The sequence below is a fragment of the Anthonomus grandis genome, chromosome 3, assembly GCF_022605725.1.
Source record: "Anthonomus grandis grandis chromosome 3, icAntGran1.3, whole genome shotgun sequence".
Lineage (NCBI taxonomy): Eukaryota > Metazoa > Arthropoda > Insecta > Coleoptera > Curculionidae > Anthonomus > Anthonomus grandis.
The window spans coordinates 514,476-531,746 of record NC_065548.1 but is presented as its reverse complement, the minus strand read 5'-3'; the positions used below and the strand labels follow the sequence as shown (position 1 = coordinate 531,746).

Genomic DNA, 17,271 nt, shown 5'->3' with positions numbered 1-17,271 from the left:
GAAGATTATCATACTTATCAATATTACAAAAAATCGTTTCAATTGTTTGCCTAGCCAAGATTGTTCAATTGTTTGCCTAGGAACATAATCGGATATTAAAAAACATTCACTAGGCCTCAACCAGTGCTCAGTCAGAAGTACAATATCAGGAAAATCGAGAATCTTTTTCCATTTTCTTTTCATAGGCGCAAATACGGCCACGTCAAGGGGCTGCGTTAAATGCGTGGCATTGGCTGCGAAGGGAGTTATGTAGATGTTATTTGTACCACATGCCTCTATCACCTGTGGTGAAAAGTGGCTTGCCAGGTTGTCACCAACGAGAATCATCTGGTCGTTATTTTCTCTGGTGGATTCGACGTGAGACAGGAAAAGCTGGAAGAACCACATTTCGAATAAGTTCATGTCGAACCACAGTGTTGCCAGTTTGATTTTGCAAGGGGTAATAGAATGTCCAATGAAAAGGTAACAGATTTGAAAAAAAGGTAATAAATTTTCAAAAAAGTTGTGTTTGTTGGGTTAGGCATATTCTAGGCTCAAATCTATATTTAGTTTAAAAAATAAATAAATTTTGACAGTTTAACGGATGCCGATATGAAAGGGAAACATTAAACCATCATGCGCGAAGAAAAAGACTCTGTGGAGAGCTATTTACATCTGTGGTACTACCATTCAGTTTTTGCCTCGCGTGCGAATTTCAAATAATCAGGAGTCGAAATATGAACTCAATTCATTATGTAGGTAGAGCGCTTTTATTTTCTTTTTAAAAGGTAATAGGTAATAGATTTTAGCAAATGGTAACAAGGTAATAAAAGTTTTGAAAAAGTAATAGATCTATTACAATTGTAATAGACTGGCAACCCTGTCGAACCATCCGCTCGCACTGCTCTCATATTTTGTTCCTCGTGGTCCACCTTGCGTCCAGTTGTCATAAAGATTCAAAGCTTTATATACAACCATTGGTGGTAAAAGGTCTCCATTGGCATTTCCACAAACCATTAAACTGATCGTAGCCCGGGAATGCTCCTGAACTCTTTCCACTCTCTTCGTGTTCCTTGGCACTACCACTTTCCTGGACCCCAGGATCATCTGTAACGTTGGTTTCATCATAGTTATACAAATTTGAGCTTTTCACTTCTCTAAAATTGCTAAGTCAATATTATTAAAGAAATTTAAAACTTCATTACGATCCACTGATGCTCTGGATCTCTTTATGTTTGAAGCCATTCTAACGCTTAAATGGTTCCTTTTTATAAATAATTGTAAGAAATCAGGTCCAGGGAAGTTATTTTTGAATATTCGAAAATTTTTTCCTTGTTTGCGAATATCAACTTTTGTGAGAGGAAATCCCTAATTTGCTACAACACCCAATGTCTTTGAAATGAGAGCTTCTTCTTGATCACTTAAAACCATTGGACGACCAATTGATTTCGAGTGTGCACCAAGTCTTCGACCTAACGTAGTCCGTTCTACTTTGAAAATTTCGGCTGCTAATTTCCTCGACATAACCGCATCTACCGCTTGGCGCAAGGCGTTCTCTGAGTAATTCCGGTAATTTCTTGCTCCCGGAGTTTTTTTGTCCGTACGAACCATTTTTATACTTTATTTACCTGTAACAACAGAAAGCCGGCGATAAAACACAAAATAACAAAACCTAAAAAAAAAGTAAACAAAAATACATGGGGTGTACAAGTTACCCCGGGGTGGGCAAGTAACCCCACATTACGGTATTAAATCGTATTTATCAGAATTTAAAAATCGTGTTTCAGAGTCATTAAATGCTGTCTTGGATCCTCTATTATTTCTACTTTAGATAAATGATACAGTCAAAGGTGTTACTGGATGTTTGATAGAATAATTTGCTGATGATATAATGATTTATTAGTCAGGGTATGATATAAATAATATGCAAAAGATTGCAAACAATAATCGAAAAGGCTTGAAACTTCTAATGGCTTTGCAATAAGAATCTTATTATACTTACTAATGCAGTTAAATCGATTAAGATTTATAAATATTTTAAAATTACTTGATTTATGTGAATAATGTTTATAGAATGTATATTAAAAATATCTTCAGGATAGGGTAATCGAGTTGAGTATCTTTGTTGCTTTTTATATATAACTCTTAAAATATAATTTTGTACCACGTTATTTTTATATACTTAAACCTCCTCAGATAATGACTCCATATCTCGGTAATGAGTCAATCAAGGATCACACAAACATTTATCAATGAGTTTACGAATATTCGGTGTTAATCTTATGTGTTGATCCCACTTTAAAGGTTCATCAAAAATGATACCTGACAAATGGAACCTTTTAATCTCAGTTGATTGCAGTTTAAAATTTTAAAAATTTGGGTGATTGACTGATGTGGTGGAAGATGCTAAATAATTACTTTATTGTCCTTTTTTCTTTTAATGAAAATATGGTCAATACAAGTACGTGTAGGATGATTGATAAAGGCACAGTACCCATGGGACATTAACATATATAGGTAATTGTTTGTCTCAGCAGAATGAAATTAATATAAGTATTTAATTTTGTTGGTTACATACATTTTTTGTAAATGATTTTACGATTTTAAAGTCCTCAAAAGAGCACTGTCGAGGGAGGCCTATATATATCCACAGTCATAATAAACTGAACGATTGTAATACCTGATTTTGCCTACCTTGTTTTAGCCATCATACTAATGTTCTGAAAATAACTACTGCATTGTTTTTTCAATATTAAAATTATTGGTAACAAACTGCCATGTTTTAATATGGATTAATTGAATATTAACTCTTTTAGACACAAAATCAAATAAATAATTTTTTTTTAATTTAGGTGGTACTTTAGATGACACTTTGGTGCTGGCCTTCGTAGGCCAAACGCGTATTTTAAGCTTAAACGGTGAGGAAGTGGAAGAAACTGAAATCGGTGGGTTTACTTGCGATCAGCAGACATTCTTTTGTGGCAATGTAGTACACGAGCAACTACTACAAGTAAGTCAAGTAAAAAAAAACTGTTAAAAAAAAGGTGTTGGCGTTTATTTACTTTTTAGATTACACCGGTTTCGGCTCGGTTAGTCTCGATCCAATCGAAAAATATGGTGTCGGAATGGAAACCGCCTACCGATAAAAACATCGTGGTCGTTTCCAGTAATTCGTCCCAGCTGGTGGTTTCCACCGGGAATCAATTGTATTATCTGGAAATACATCCCAATCAGCTCATCTTGAAATCGTAAGAGTTTATTCATTTTTCACCAGTAGTTTTTAATTTTAGTCTAGGAATAAGAGGTTCCTTTAAGAACTAAATGATTAATTCTATTTGCTTACTTTTCATGTATTTTAAATATTTTTGTTCGACACGGTTAACGTTAATGTTTACCGATAGCTGTTGATAGCTGATGATAGCTTTTATGTAATTTTGTACTCAAATCTTGTTACCTCAATTTATAGCAATTTTGGTCATTTTTAACGTTTTAAAGACAATTTTTCTTGGCTCCTCTTGCTTGGATATCTCGAAAGTTCAATTATTGAAAAGAAGAAGGAAACAGATATAATATACAGGGTGTAAATAAATAGATGCGAAAAAAAATCTTGGGTGAATTTTAAGAAAAAACTTTATATGAACGTATGTCCTAAAAGGCGTAACTCTTGAGATACCGGGTGGTAAAGACTGAAGAAAAATATGTTTTTTTTATAATACCTGTAAAATCCCTCACATTAGCAGACAATACTATATTATTACTTAAAAAGACATCATTAAATGCACATTTGAATTTCAAAATATTTGTTTTATAAATACTAAAGAATAGCTTATTAGCGTCACACCATCTTTTTACCTTTGTATAAAGATTCAACACTCTCCTCGTTTCTACCAAAAATCGTAATTAGTTTACTTAGATGGGTTAATAGGAAGATTATGACGATTTAAAAATGATAACAAAGTATTTAGATCCTCGTTTATGACTTTCTCTGCATTAATATATTCAGATCGAAGAAAAGAAAAATAAAGTTGTGTATCATCGGCATATTGGTGCACCTTGCAGAATTTTAGACAATTAATGAGGTTATTAGTATAAATATTAAAGAGCAAATGGCCCAAAAATTGAGCGCCTTGTGGAACACCACAACTCACCCTGCCATATTCTGATCTGCCATCTAATGTTTCAACAAACTGAAATCTATTTGAAAGATAATCCATTAAAATTTCATTGATTGAAGAAAAGAGTTCAAATCAAACCCGTGTAAAACATCTTATGAAACGAGAAACATTTTACATATTATTACTCGAATACTTTCTAGGGAAACAACTTTGGACGTGGAAGTGTCTTGTTTGGACATCAGCCCTTTAGGCGACATGAATTCCGCCACTGCCGACTTGGTGGCGGTCGGTTTATGGACGGATATTTCCGCCCGAGTGTTGAAATTACCGAACCTCACTGAGGCACACAAAGAACTATTGGGAGGAGGTAAAAATGAGATATTAAAAAAAAATTAAATGTTACATCTTGCTAATTTTTTTTTTAGATATAATGCCTCGCTCGATCCTAATGACAACATTTGAGAACCACGACTATTTGTTGTGCGCCTTAGGGGACGGTTCCATGTACTATTTCACCCTGGATAAGGAGTCGGGGACGTTAAAAGAGAAAAAACGGGTCACTTTGGGTACCCAACCGACCATTTTACGCACGTTTCGCTCTTTAAATTCGACGAACGTTTTTGCATGTTCGGATAGACCGACGGTCATTTATTCATCCAATCACAAACTGGTTTTTTCCAACGTGAATTTAAGGGAGGTGAAGCAGATGTGCTCCCTGAACGCCGAAGCTTATCCGGACAGGTGAGAATCAGTTTTTAATCAAAATATATATTTAGTAAATGCATTAAAATATGTACAAAAAAGAGACATCCTTCAAATAAAATTGTTATTAAGTGTTTCATGCAGAGATCTATTTCTTCAAAAGTAGGCTTGTTTCTCACGACACTGGCAGTAAAACTGTCTAAAATTTCCTTCCTTCTTTTCTGTTTAACAGAATATTTATTTAACATCAACAAGAGTAACTTAATATTATGAATGCGATGAAGTATGTTCAAAGGAATTTCCTTGTCCTCTATACCAATTTATTTTATTTAATACGTAGCAAAACCCCATTAACAGTTACACGCATTACAAAAAGTTAGGTGTCAATACTTAAAAATTATTAACGTAGAATAAAACTAGACGAGAATAACAAAAATCTTATTCATAAAAAGAAATACCAACATTAAGATAAAATGTACAACAAAGCAAGAGACCTTCTAAAAAGGAGTTAAACTAATATGAAATATATAAAAAATTTTACCTATTTAGTAGCTCCATATGTATCTGCCAGTTGGTTGTTCTGTGGAAAGGAATATTATAAATCCTGTGCTATTGTAAAATTTGATGAAAATAATTAAAAAAAAAAATGTTTTCATTGTTTTTTCAAAAATTATTTTTTTCAAAAAAAAATTGTTTTTTCAATTTCTTGTGCTTTTTTCAAAAAACCCTGAAATAGGTGTCTAATCAATTCAAATGGAGAATCTGTGTTCGAATTTTCAAAAGTGTAACTTTCTTAGTTTTTGAGTTATGGGCATGTTGAGAGGATTTTTGATGAAAAAAAATATTTTTTTCAATAAAAAATTGTTTTTTCAATTTCTTGTCCTTTTTTCAAAAAACCCTGAAATAGGTGTCTAATGAATTTAAATAGAGAATCTGTGTACGAATTTTCAAATGTGTAACTTTCTTAGTTTTTGAGTTATGGGCATATTAGAGAAGATTTTTGAAGAAAAAAATATTTTTTTCAATAAAAAATTGTTTTTTCAATTTCTTGTCCTTTTTTCAAAAAACCCTGAAATAGGTGTCTAATCAATTCAAATGGAGAATCTGTGTACGAATTTTCAAAAGTGTAACTTTCTTAGTTTTTGAGTTATGGGCATGTTGAGAGAATTTTTGATGAAAAAAAATATTTTTTTCAATAAAAAATTGTTTTTTCAATTTCTTGTACTTTTTTCGAAAAACCCTGAAATAGGTGTCTAATGAATTTAAATGGAGAATCTGTGTACGAATTTTCAAATGTGTAACTTTCTTAGTTTTTGAGTTATGGGCATATTAGAGAAGATTTTTGAAGAAAAAAATATTTTTTTCAATAAAAAATTGTTTTTTCAATTTCTTGTCCTTTTTTCAAAAAACCCTGAAATAGGTGTCTAATCAATTCAAATGGAGAATCTGTGTACGAATTTTCAAAAGTGTAACTTTCTTAGTTTTTGAGTTATGGGCATGTTGAGAGAATTTTTGATGAAAAAAAATATTTTTTTCAATAAAAAATTGTTTTTTCAATTTCTTGTCCTTTTTTCAAAAAACCCTGAAATAGGTGTCTAATGAATTTAAATAGAGAATCTGTGTACGAATTTTCAAATGTGTAACTTTCTTAGTTTTTGAGTTATGGGCATATTAGAGAAGATTTTTGAAGAAAAAAATATTTTTTTCAATAAAAAATTGTTTTTTCAATTTCTTGTCCTTTTTTCAAAAAACCCTGAAATAGGTGTCTAATCAATTCAAATGGAGAATCTGTGTACGAATTTTCAAAAGTGTAACTTTCTTAGTTTTTGAGTTATGGGCATGTTGAGAGAATTTTTGATGAAAAAAAATATTTTTTTCAATAAAAAATTGTTTTTTCAATTTCTTGTACTTTTTTCGAAAAACCCTGAAATAGGTGTCTAATGAATTTAAATGGAGAATCTGTGTACGAATTTTCAAATGTGTAACTTTCTTAGTTTTTGAGTTATGGGCATATTGAGAGGATTTTTGAAGAAAAAAAATATTTTTTTCAATAAAAAATTGTTTTTTCAATTTCTTGTCCTTTTTTCAAAAAACCCTGAAATAGGTGTCTAATCAATTCAAATGGAGAATCTGTGTACGAATTTTCAAAAGTGTAACTTTCTTAGTTTTTGAGTTATGGGCATGTTGAGAGAATTTTTGATGAAAAAAAATATTTTTTTCAAAAAAAAATTGTTTTTTCAATTTCTTGTACTTTTTTCAAAAAACCCTGAAATAGGTGTCTAATCAATTTAAATGGAGAATCTGTGTACGAATTTTCAAATGTGTAAGTTTCTCAGTTTTTAAGTTATGGGCATGTTGAGAAGATTTTTGATGAAAAAAATAATTTTTTCAATAAAAAATTGTTTTTTCAATTTCTTGTACTTTTTTCGAAAAACCCTGAAATAGGTGTCTAATGAATTTAAATGGAGAATCTGTGTACGAATTTTCAAATGTGTAACTTTCTTAGTTTTTGAGTTATGGGCATATTAGAGAAGATTTTTGAAGAAAAAAATATTTTTTTCAATAAAAAATTGTTTTTTCAATTTCTTGTCCTTTTTTCAAAAAACCCTGAAATAGGTGTCTAATGAATTCAAATGGAGAATCTGTGTACGAATTTTCAAAAGTGTAACTTTCTTAGTTTTTGAGTTATGGGCATGTTGAGAGAATTTTTGATGAAAAAAAATATTTTTTTCAATAAAAAATTGTTTTTTCAATTTCTTGTCCTTTTTTCAAAAAACCCTGAAATAGGTGTCTAATGAATTTAAATAGAGAATCTGTGTACGAATTTTCAAATGTGTAACTTTCTTAGTTTTTGAGTTATGGGCATATTAGAGAAGATTTTTGAAGAAAAAAATATTTTTTTCAATAAAAAATTGTTTTTTCAATTTCTTGTCCTTTTTTCAAAAAACCCTGAAATAGGTGTCTAATCAATTCAAATGGAGAATCTGTGTACGAATTTTCAAAAGTGTAACTTTCTTAGTTTTTGAGTTATGGGCATGTTGAGAGAATTTTTGATGAAAAAAAATATTTTTTTCAATAAAAAATTGTTTTTTCAATTTCTTGTACTTTTTTCGAAAAACCCTGAAATAGGTGTCTAATGAATTTAAATGGAGAATCTGTGTACGAATTTTCAAATGTGTAACTTTCTTAGTTTTTGAGTTATGGGCATATTGAGAGGATTTTTGAAGAAAAAAAATATTTTTTTCAATAAAAAATTGTTTTTTCAATTTCTTGTCCTTTTTTCAAAAAACCCTGAAATAGGTGTCTAATCAATTTAAATGGAGAATCTGTGTACGAATTTTCAAAAGTGTAACTTTCTTAGTTTTTGAGTTATGGGCATGTTGAGAGAATTTTTGATGAAAAAAAATATTTTTTTCAAAAAAAAATTGTTTTTTCAATTTCTTGTACTTTTTTCAAAAAACCCTGAAATAGGTGTCTAATCAATTTAAATGGAGAATCTGTGTACGAATTTTCAAATGTGTAAGTTTCTCAGTTTTTAAGTTATGGGCATGTTGAGAAGATTTTTGATGAAAAAAATAATTTTTTCAATAAAAAATTGTTTTTTCAATTTCTTGTACTTTTTTCGAAAAACCCTGAAATAGGTGTCTAATGAATTTAAATGGAGAATCTGTGTACGAATTTTCAAATGTGTAACTTTCTTAGTTTTTGAGTTATGGGCATATTAGAGAAGATTTTTGAAGAAAAAAATATTTTTTTCAATAAAAAATTGTTTTTTCAATTTCTTGTCCTTTTTTCAAAAAACCCTGAAATAGGTGTCTAATCAATTCAAATGGAGAATCTGTGTACGAATTTTCAAAAGTGTAACTTTCTTAGTTTTTGAGTTATGGGCATGTTGAGAGAATTTTTGATGAAAAAAAATATTTTTTTCAATAAAAAATTGTTTTTTCAATTTCTTGTCCTTTTTTCAAAAAACCCTGAAATAGGTGTCTAATGAATTTAAATAGAGAATCTGTGTACGAATTTTCAAATGTGTAACTTTCTTAGTTTTTGAGTTATGGGCATATTAGAGAAGATTTTTGAAGAAAAAAATATTTTTTTCAATAAAAAATTGTTTTTTCAATTTCTTGTCCTTTTTTCAAAAAACCCTGAAATAGGTGTCTAATCAATTCAAATGGAGAATCTGTGTACGAATTTTCAAAAGTGTAACTTTCTTAGTTTTTGAGTTATGGGCATGTTGAGAGAATTTTTGATGAAAAAAAATATTTTTTTCAATAAAAAATTGTTTTTTCAATTTCTTGTACTTTTTTCGAAAAACCCTGAAATAGGTGTCTAATCAATTCAAATGGAGAATCTGTGTTCGAATTTTCAAAAGTGTAACTTTCTTAGTTTTTGAGTTATGGGCATGTTGAGAGGATTTTTGATGAAAAAAAATATTTTTTTCAATAAAAAATTGTTTTTTCAATTTCTTGTCCTTTTTTCAAAAAACCCTGAAATAGGTGTCTAATGAATTTAAATAGAGAATCTGTGTACGAATTTTCAAATGTGTAACTTTCTTAGTTTTTGAGTTATGGGCATATTAGAGAAGATTTTTGAAGAAAAAAATATTTTTTTCAATAAAAAATTGTTTTTTCAATTTCTTGTCCTTTTTTCAAAAAACCCTGAAATAGGTGTCTAATCAATTCAAATGGAGAATCTGTGTACGAATTTTCAAAAGTGTAACTTTCTTAGTTTTTGAGTTATGGGCATGTTGAGAGAATTTTTGATGAAAAAAAATATTTTTTTCAAAAAAAAATTGTTTTTTCAATTTCTTGTACTTTTTTCAAAAAACCCTGAAATAGGTGTCTAATGAATTTAAATGGAGAATCTGTGTACGAATTTTCAAATGTGTAACTTTCTTAGTTTTTGAGTTATGGGCATGTTGAGAAGATTTTTGATGAAAAAAATTATTTTTTTCAAAAAAAAATTGTTTTTTCAATAAAAAATTGTTTTTTCAATAAAAAATTGTTTTTTCAATTTCTTGTCCTTTTTTCAAAAAACCCTGAAATAGGTGTCTAATGAATTTAAATAGAGAATCTGTGTACGAATTTTCAAATGTGTAACTTTCTTAGTTTTTGAGTTATGGGCATATTAGAGAAGATTTTTGAAGAAAAAAATATTTTTTTCAATAAAAAATTGTTTTTTCAATTTCTTGTCCTTTTTTCAAAAAACCCTGAAATAGGTGTCTAATCAATTCAAATGGAGAATCTGTGTACGAATTTTCAAAAGTGTAACTTTCTTAGTTTTTGAGTTATGGGCATGTTGAGAGAATTTTTGATGAAAAAAAATTATTTTTTTCAAAAAAAAATTGTTTTTTCAATAAAAAATATTTTTTTCAATAAAAAATTGTTTTTTCAATTTCTTGTCCTTTTTTCAAAAAACCCTGAAATAGGTGTCTAATGAATTTAAATAGAGAATCTGTGTACGAATTTTCAAATGTGTAACTTTCTTAGTTTTTGAGTTATGGGCATGTTGAGAAGATTTTTGATGAAAAAAATTATTTTTTTCAAAAAAAAATTGTTTTTTCAATAAAAAATATTTTTTTCAATAAAAAATTGTTTTTTCAATTTCTTGTCCTTTTTTCAAAAAACCCTGAAATAGGTGTCTAATCAATTCAAATGGAGAATCTGTGTACGAATTTTCAAAAGTGTAACTTTCTTAGTTTTTGAGTTATGGGCATGTTGAGAGAATTTTTGATGAAAAAAAATATTTTTTTCAAAAAAAAATTGTTTTTTCAATTTCTTGTACTTTTTTCAAAAAACCCTGAAATAGGTGTCTAATGAATTTAAATGGAGAATCTGTGTACGAATTTTCAAATGTGTAACTTTCTTAGTTTTTGAGTTATGGGCATGTTGAGAAGATTTTTGATGAAAAAAATTATTTTTTTCAAAAAAAAATTGTTTTTTCAATAAAAAATTGTTTTTTCAATAAAAAATTGTTTTTTCAATTTCTTGTCCTTTTTTCAAAAAACCCTGAAATAGGTGTCTAATGAATTTAAATAGAGAATCTGTGTACGAATTTTCAAATGTGTAACTTTCTTAGTTTTTGAGTTATGGGCATATTAGAGAAGATTTTTGAAGAAAAAAATATTTTTTTCAATAAAAAATTGTTTTTTCAATTTCTTGTCCTTTTTTCAAAAAACCCTGAAATAGGTGTCTAATCAATTCAAATGGAGAATCTGTGTACGAATTTTCAAAAGTGTAACTTTCTTAGTTTTTGAGTTATGGGCATGTTGAGAGAATTTTTGATGAAAAAAAATATTTTTTTCAAAAAAAAATTGTTTTTTCAATTTCTTGTACTTTTTTCAAAAAACCCTGAAATAGGTGTCTAATGAATTTAAATGGAGAATCTGTGTACGAATTTTCAAATGTGTAACTTTCTTAGTTTTTGAGTTATGGGCATGTTGAGAAGATTTTTGATGAAAAAAATTATTTTTTTCAAAAAAAAATTGTTTTTTCAATAAAAAATTGTTTTTTCAATAAAAAATTGTTTTTTCAATTTCTTGTCCTTTTTTCAAAAAACCCTGAAATAGGTGTCTAATGAATTTAAATAGAGAATCTGTGTACGAATTTTCAAATGTGTAACTTTCTTAGTTTTTGAGTTATGGGCATATTAGAGAAGATTTTTGAAGAAAAAAATATTTTTTTCAATAAAAAATTGTTTTTTCAATTTCTTGTCCTTTTTTCAAAAAACCCTGAAATAGGTGTCTAATCAATTCAAATGGAGAATCTGTGTACGAATTTTCAAAAGTGTAACTTTCTTAGTTTTTGAGTTATGGGCATGTTGAGAGAATTTTTGATGAAAAAAAATTATTTTTTTCAAAAAAAAATTGTTTTTTCAATAAAAAATATTTTTTTCAATAAAAAATTGTTTTTTCAATTTCTTGTCCTTTTTTCAAAAAACCCTGAAATAGGTGTCTAATGAATTTAAATAGAGAATCTGTGTACGAATTTTCAAATGTGTAACTTTCTTAGTTTTTGAGTTATGGGCATGTTGAGAAGATTTTTGATGAAAAAAATTATTTTTTTCAAAAAAAAATTGTTTTTTCAATAAAAAATATTTTTTTCAATAAAAAATTGTTTTTTCAATTTCTTGTCCTTTTTTCAAAAAACCCTGAAATAGGTGTCTAATGAATTTAAATAGAGAATCTGTGTACGAATTTTCAAATGTGTAACTTTCTTAGTTTTTGAGTTATGGGCATATTAGAGAAGATTTTTGAAGAAAAAAATATTTTTTTCAATAAAAAATTGTTTTTTCAATTTCTTGTCCTTTTTTCAAAAAACCCTGAAATAGGTGTCTAATCAATTCAAATGGAGAATCTGTGTACGAATTTTCAAAAGTGTAACTTTCTTAGTTTTTGAGTTATGGGCATGTTGAGAGAATTTTTGATGAAAAAAAATATTTTTTTCAATAAAAAATTGTTTTTTCAATTTCTTGTACTTTTTTCGAAAAACCCTGAAATAGGTGTCTAATGAATTTAAATGGAGAATCTGTGTACGAATTTTCAAATGTGTAACTTTCTTAGTTTTTGAGTTATGGGCATATTGAGAGGATTTTTGAAGAAAAAAAATATTTTTTTCAATAAAAAATTGTTTTTTCAATTTCTTGTCCTTTTTTCAAAAAACCCTGAAATAGGTGTCTAATCAATTCAAATGGAGAATCTGTGTACGAATTTTCAAAAGTGTAACTTTCTTAGTTTTTGAGTTATGGGCATGTTGAGAGAATTTTTGATGAAAAAAAATATTTTTTTCAAAAAAAAATTGTTTTTTCAATTTCTTGTACTTTTTTCAAAAAACCCTGAAATAGGTGTCTAATCAATTTAAATGGAGAATCTGTGTACGAATTTTCAAATGTGTAAGTTTCTCAGTTTTTAAGTTATGGGCATGTTAAGAAGATTTTTGATGAAAAAAATAATTTTTTCAATAAAAAATTGTTTTTTCAATTTCTTGTACTTTTTTCGAAAAACCCTGAAATAGGTGTCTAATGAATTTAAATGGAGAATCTGTGTACGAATTTTCAAATGTGTAACTTTCTTAGTTTTTGAGTTATGGGCATATTAGAGAAGATTTTTGAAGAAAAAAATATTTTTTTCAATAAAAAATTGTTTTTTCAATTTCTTGTCCTTTTTTCAAAAAACCCTGAAATAGGTGTCTAATCAATTCAAATGGAGAATCTGTGTACGAATTTTCAAAAGTGTAACTTTCTTAGTTTTTGAGTTATGGGCATGTTGAGAGAATTTTTGATGAAAAAAAATATTTTTTTCAATAAAAAATTGTTTTTTCAATTTCTTGTCCTTTTTTCAAAAAACCCTGAAATAGGTGTCTAATGAATTTAAATAGAGAATCTGTGTACGAATTTTCAAATGTGTAACTTTCTTAGTTTTTGAGTTATGGGCATATTAGAGAAGATTTTTGAAGAAAAAAATATTTTTTTCAATAAAAAATTGTTTTTTCAATTTCTTGTCCTTTTTTCAAAAAACCCTGAAATAGGTGTCTAATCAATTCAAATGGAGAATCTGTGTACGAATTTTCAAAAGTGTAACTTTCTTAGTTTTTGAGTTATGGGCATGTTGAGAGAATTTTTGATGAAAAAAAATATTTTTTTCAATAAAAAATTGTTTTTTCAATTTCTTGTACTTTTTTCGAAAAACCCTGAAATAGGTGTCTAATGAATTTAAATGGAGAATCTGTGTACGAATTTTCAAATGTGTAACTTTCTTAGTTTTTGAGTTATGGGCATATTGAGAGGATTTTTGAAGAAAAAAAATATTTTTTTCAATAAAAAATTGTTTTTTCAATTTCTTGTCCTTTTTTCAAAAAACCCTGAAATAGGTGTCTAATCAATTCAAATGGAGAATCTGTGTACGAATTTTCAAAAGTGTAACTTTCTTAGTTTTTGAGTTATGGGCATGTTGAGAGAATTTTTGATGAAAAAAAATATTTTTTTCAAAAAAAAATTGTTTTTTCAATTTCTTGTACTTTTTTCAAAAAACCCTGAAATAGGTGTCTAATCAATTTAAATGGAGAATCTGTGTACGAATTTTCAAATGTGTAAGTTTCTCAGTTTTTAAGTTATGGGCATGTTGAGAAGATTTTTGATGAAAAAAATAATTTTTTCAATAAAAAATTGTTTTTTCAATTTCTTGTACTTTTTTCGAAAAACCCTGAAATAGGTGTCTAATGAATTTAAATGGAGAATCTGTGTACGAATTTTCAAATGTGTAACTTTCTTAGTTTTTGAGTTATGGGCATATTAGAGAAGATTTTTGAAGAAAAAAATATTTTTTTCAATAAAAAATTGTTTTTTCAATTTCTTGTCCTTTTTTCAAAAAACCCTGAAATAGGTGTCTAATCAATTCAAATGGAGAATCTGTGTACGAATTTTCAAAAGTGTAACTTTCTTAGTTTTTGAGTTATGGGCATGTTGAGAGAATTTTTGATGAAAAAAAATATTTTTTTCAATAAAAAATTGTTTTTTCAATTTCTTGTCCTTTTTTCAAAAAACCCTGAAATAGGTGTCTAATGAATTTAAATAGAGAATCTGTGTACGAATTTTCAAATGTGTAACTTTCTTAGTTTTTGAGTTATGGGCATATTAGAGAAGATTTTTGAAGAAAAAAATATTTTTTTCAATAAAAAATTGTTTTTTCAATTTCTTGTCCTTTTTTCAAAAAACCCTGAAATAGGTGTCTAATCAATTCAAATGGAGAATCTGTGTACGAATTTTCAAAAGTGTAACTTTCTTAGTTTTTGAGTTATGGGCATGTTGAGAGAATTTTTGATGAAAAAAAATATTTTTTTCAATAAAAAATTGTTTTTTCAATTTCTTGTACTTTTTTCGAAAAACCCTGAAATAGGTGTCTAATGAATTTAAATGGAGAATCTGTGTACGAATTTTCAAATGTGTAACTTTCTTAGTTTTTGAGTTATGGGCATGTTGAGAGAATTTTTGATGAAAAAAAATATTTTTTTCAATAAAAAATTGTTTTTTCAATTTCTTGTACTTTTTTCGAAAAACCCTGAAATAGGTGTCTAATGAATTTAAATGGAGAATCTGTGTACGAATTTTCAAATGTGTAACTTTCTTAGTTTTTGAGTTATGGGCATATTAGAGAAGATTTTTGAAGAAAAAAATATTTTTTTCAATAAAAAATTGTTTTTTTGAATTTCTTGTCCTTTTTTCAAAAAACCCTGAAATAGGTGTCTAATCAATTCAAATGGAGAATCTGTGTACGAATTTTCAAAAGTGTAACTTTCTTAGTTTTTGAGTTATGGGCATGTTGAGAGAATTTTTGATGAAAAAAAATATTTTTTTCAATAAAAAATTGTTTTTTTCAATTTCTTGTACTTTTTTCGAAAAACCCTGAAATAGGTGTCTAATCAATTCAAATGGAGAATCTGTGTTCGAATTTTCAAAAGTGTAACTTTCTTAGTTTTTGAGTTATGGGCATGTTGAGAGGATTTTTGATGAAAAAAAATATTTTTTTCAATAAAAAATTGTTTTTTCAATTTCTTGTCCTTTTTTCAAAAAACCCTGAAATAGGTGTCTAATGAATTTAAATAGAGAATCTGTGTACGAATTTTCAAATGTGTAACTTTCTTAGTTTTTGAGTTATGGGCATATTAGAGAAGATTTTTGAAGAAAAAAATATTTTTTTCAATAAAAAATTGTTTTTTCAATTTCTTGTCCTTTTTTCAAAAAACCCTGAAATAGGTGTCTAATCAATTCAAATGGAGAATCTGTGTACGAATTTTCAAAAGTGTAACTTTCTTAGTTTTTGAGTTATGGGCATGTTGAGAGAATTTTTGATGAAAAAAAATATTTTTTTCAAAAAAAAATTGTTTTTTCAATTTCTTGTACTTTTTTCAAAAAACCCTGAAATAGGTGTCTAATGAATTTAAATGGAGAATCTGTGTACGAATTTTCAAATGTGTAACTTTCTTAGTTTTTGAGTTATGGGCATGTTGAGAAGATTTTTGATGAAAAAAATTATTTTTTTCAAAAAAAAATTGTTTTTTCAATTTCTTGTCCTTTTTTCAAAAAACCCTGAAATAGGTGTCTAATGAATTTAAATAGAGAATCTGTGTACGAATTTTCAAATGTGTAACTTTCTTAGTTTTTGAGTTATGGGCATATTAGAGAAGATTTTTGAAGAAAAAAATATTTTTTTCAATAAAAAATTGTTTTTTCAATAAAAAATATTTTTTTCAATAAAAAATTGTTTTTTCAATTTCTTGTCCTTTTTTCAAAAAACCCTGAAATAGGTGTCTAATCAATTCAAATGGAGAATCTGTGTTCGAATTTTCAAAAGTGTAACTTTCTTAGTTTTTGAGTTATGGGCATGTTGAGAGGATTTTTGATGAAAAAAAATATTTTTTTCAATAAAAAATTGTTTTTTCAATTTCTTGTCCTTTTTTCAAAAAACCCTGAAATAGGTGTCTAATGAATTTAAATAGAGAATCTGTGTACGAATTTTCAAATGTGTAACTTTCTTAGTTTTTGAGTTATGGGCATATTAGAGAAGATTTTTGAAGAAAAAAATATTTTTTTCAATAAAAAATTGTTTTTTCAATTTCTTGTCCTTTTTTCAAAAAACCCTGAAATAGGTGTCTAATCAATTCAAATGGAGAATCTGTGTACGAATTTTCAAAAGTGTAACTTTCTTAGTTTTTGAGTTATGGGCATGTTGAGAGAATTTTTGATGAAAAAAAATATTTTTTTCAATAAAAAATTGTTTTTTCAATTTCTTGTACTTTTTTCGAAAAACCCTGAAATAAGTGTCTAATGAATTTAAATGGAGAATCTGTGTACGAATTTTCAAATGTGTAACTTTCTTAGTTTTTGAGTTATGGGCATATTAGAGAAGATTTTTGAAGAAAAAAATATTTTTTTCAATAAAAAATTGTTTTTTCAATTTCTTGTCCTTTTTTCAAAAAACCCTGAAATAGGTGTCTAATCAATTCAAATGGAGAATCTGTGTACGAATTTTCAAAAGTGTAACTTTCTTAGTTTTTGAGTTATGGGCATGTTGAGAGAATTTTTGATGAAAAAAAATATTTTTTTCAATAAAAAATTGTTTTTTCAATTTCTTGTACTTTTTTCGAAAAACCCTGAAATAGGTGTCTAATCAATTCAAATGGAGAATCTGTGTTCGAATTTTCAAAAGTGTAACTTTCTTAGTTTTTGAGTTATGGGCATGTTGAGAGGATTTTTGATGAAAAAAAATATTTTTTTCAATAAAAAATTGTTTTTTCAATTTCTTGTCCTTTTTTCAAAAAACCCTGAAATAGGTGTCTAATGAATTTAAATAGAGAATCTGTGTACGAATTTTCAAATGTGTAACTTTCTTAGTTTTTGAGTTATGGGCATATTAGAGAAGATTTTTGAAGAAAAAAATATTTTTTTCAATAAAAAATTGTTTTTTCAATTTCTTGTCCTT

General features: G+C 27.4%; 1 protein-coding gene across 1 annotated transcript in view; it reads left to right on the top strand.

The window, feature by feature from the left end:
• LOC126733918 (DNA damage-binding protein 1) overlaps positions 1 to 17,271 on the top strand; it is a 46,405-nt gene that overhangs the window by 7,652 nt on the left and 21,482 nt on the right. Inside the window, exons 7-10 of the mRNA XM_050437385.1 lie at positions 2,832 to 2,989; positions 3,049 to 3,227; positions 4,295 to 4,461; positions 4,520 to 4,835. Coding sequence (XP_050293342.1) covers positions 2,832 to 2,989; positions 3,049 to 3,227; positions 4,295 to 4,461; positions 4,520 to 4,835 — 820 coding nt within the window. The remainder of the gene's footprint in view (positions 1 to 2,831; positions 2,990 to 3,048; positions 3,228 to 4,294; positions 4,462 to 4,519; positions 4,836 to 17,271) is intronic.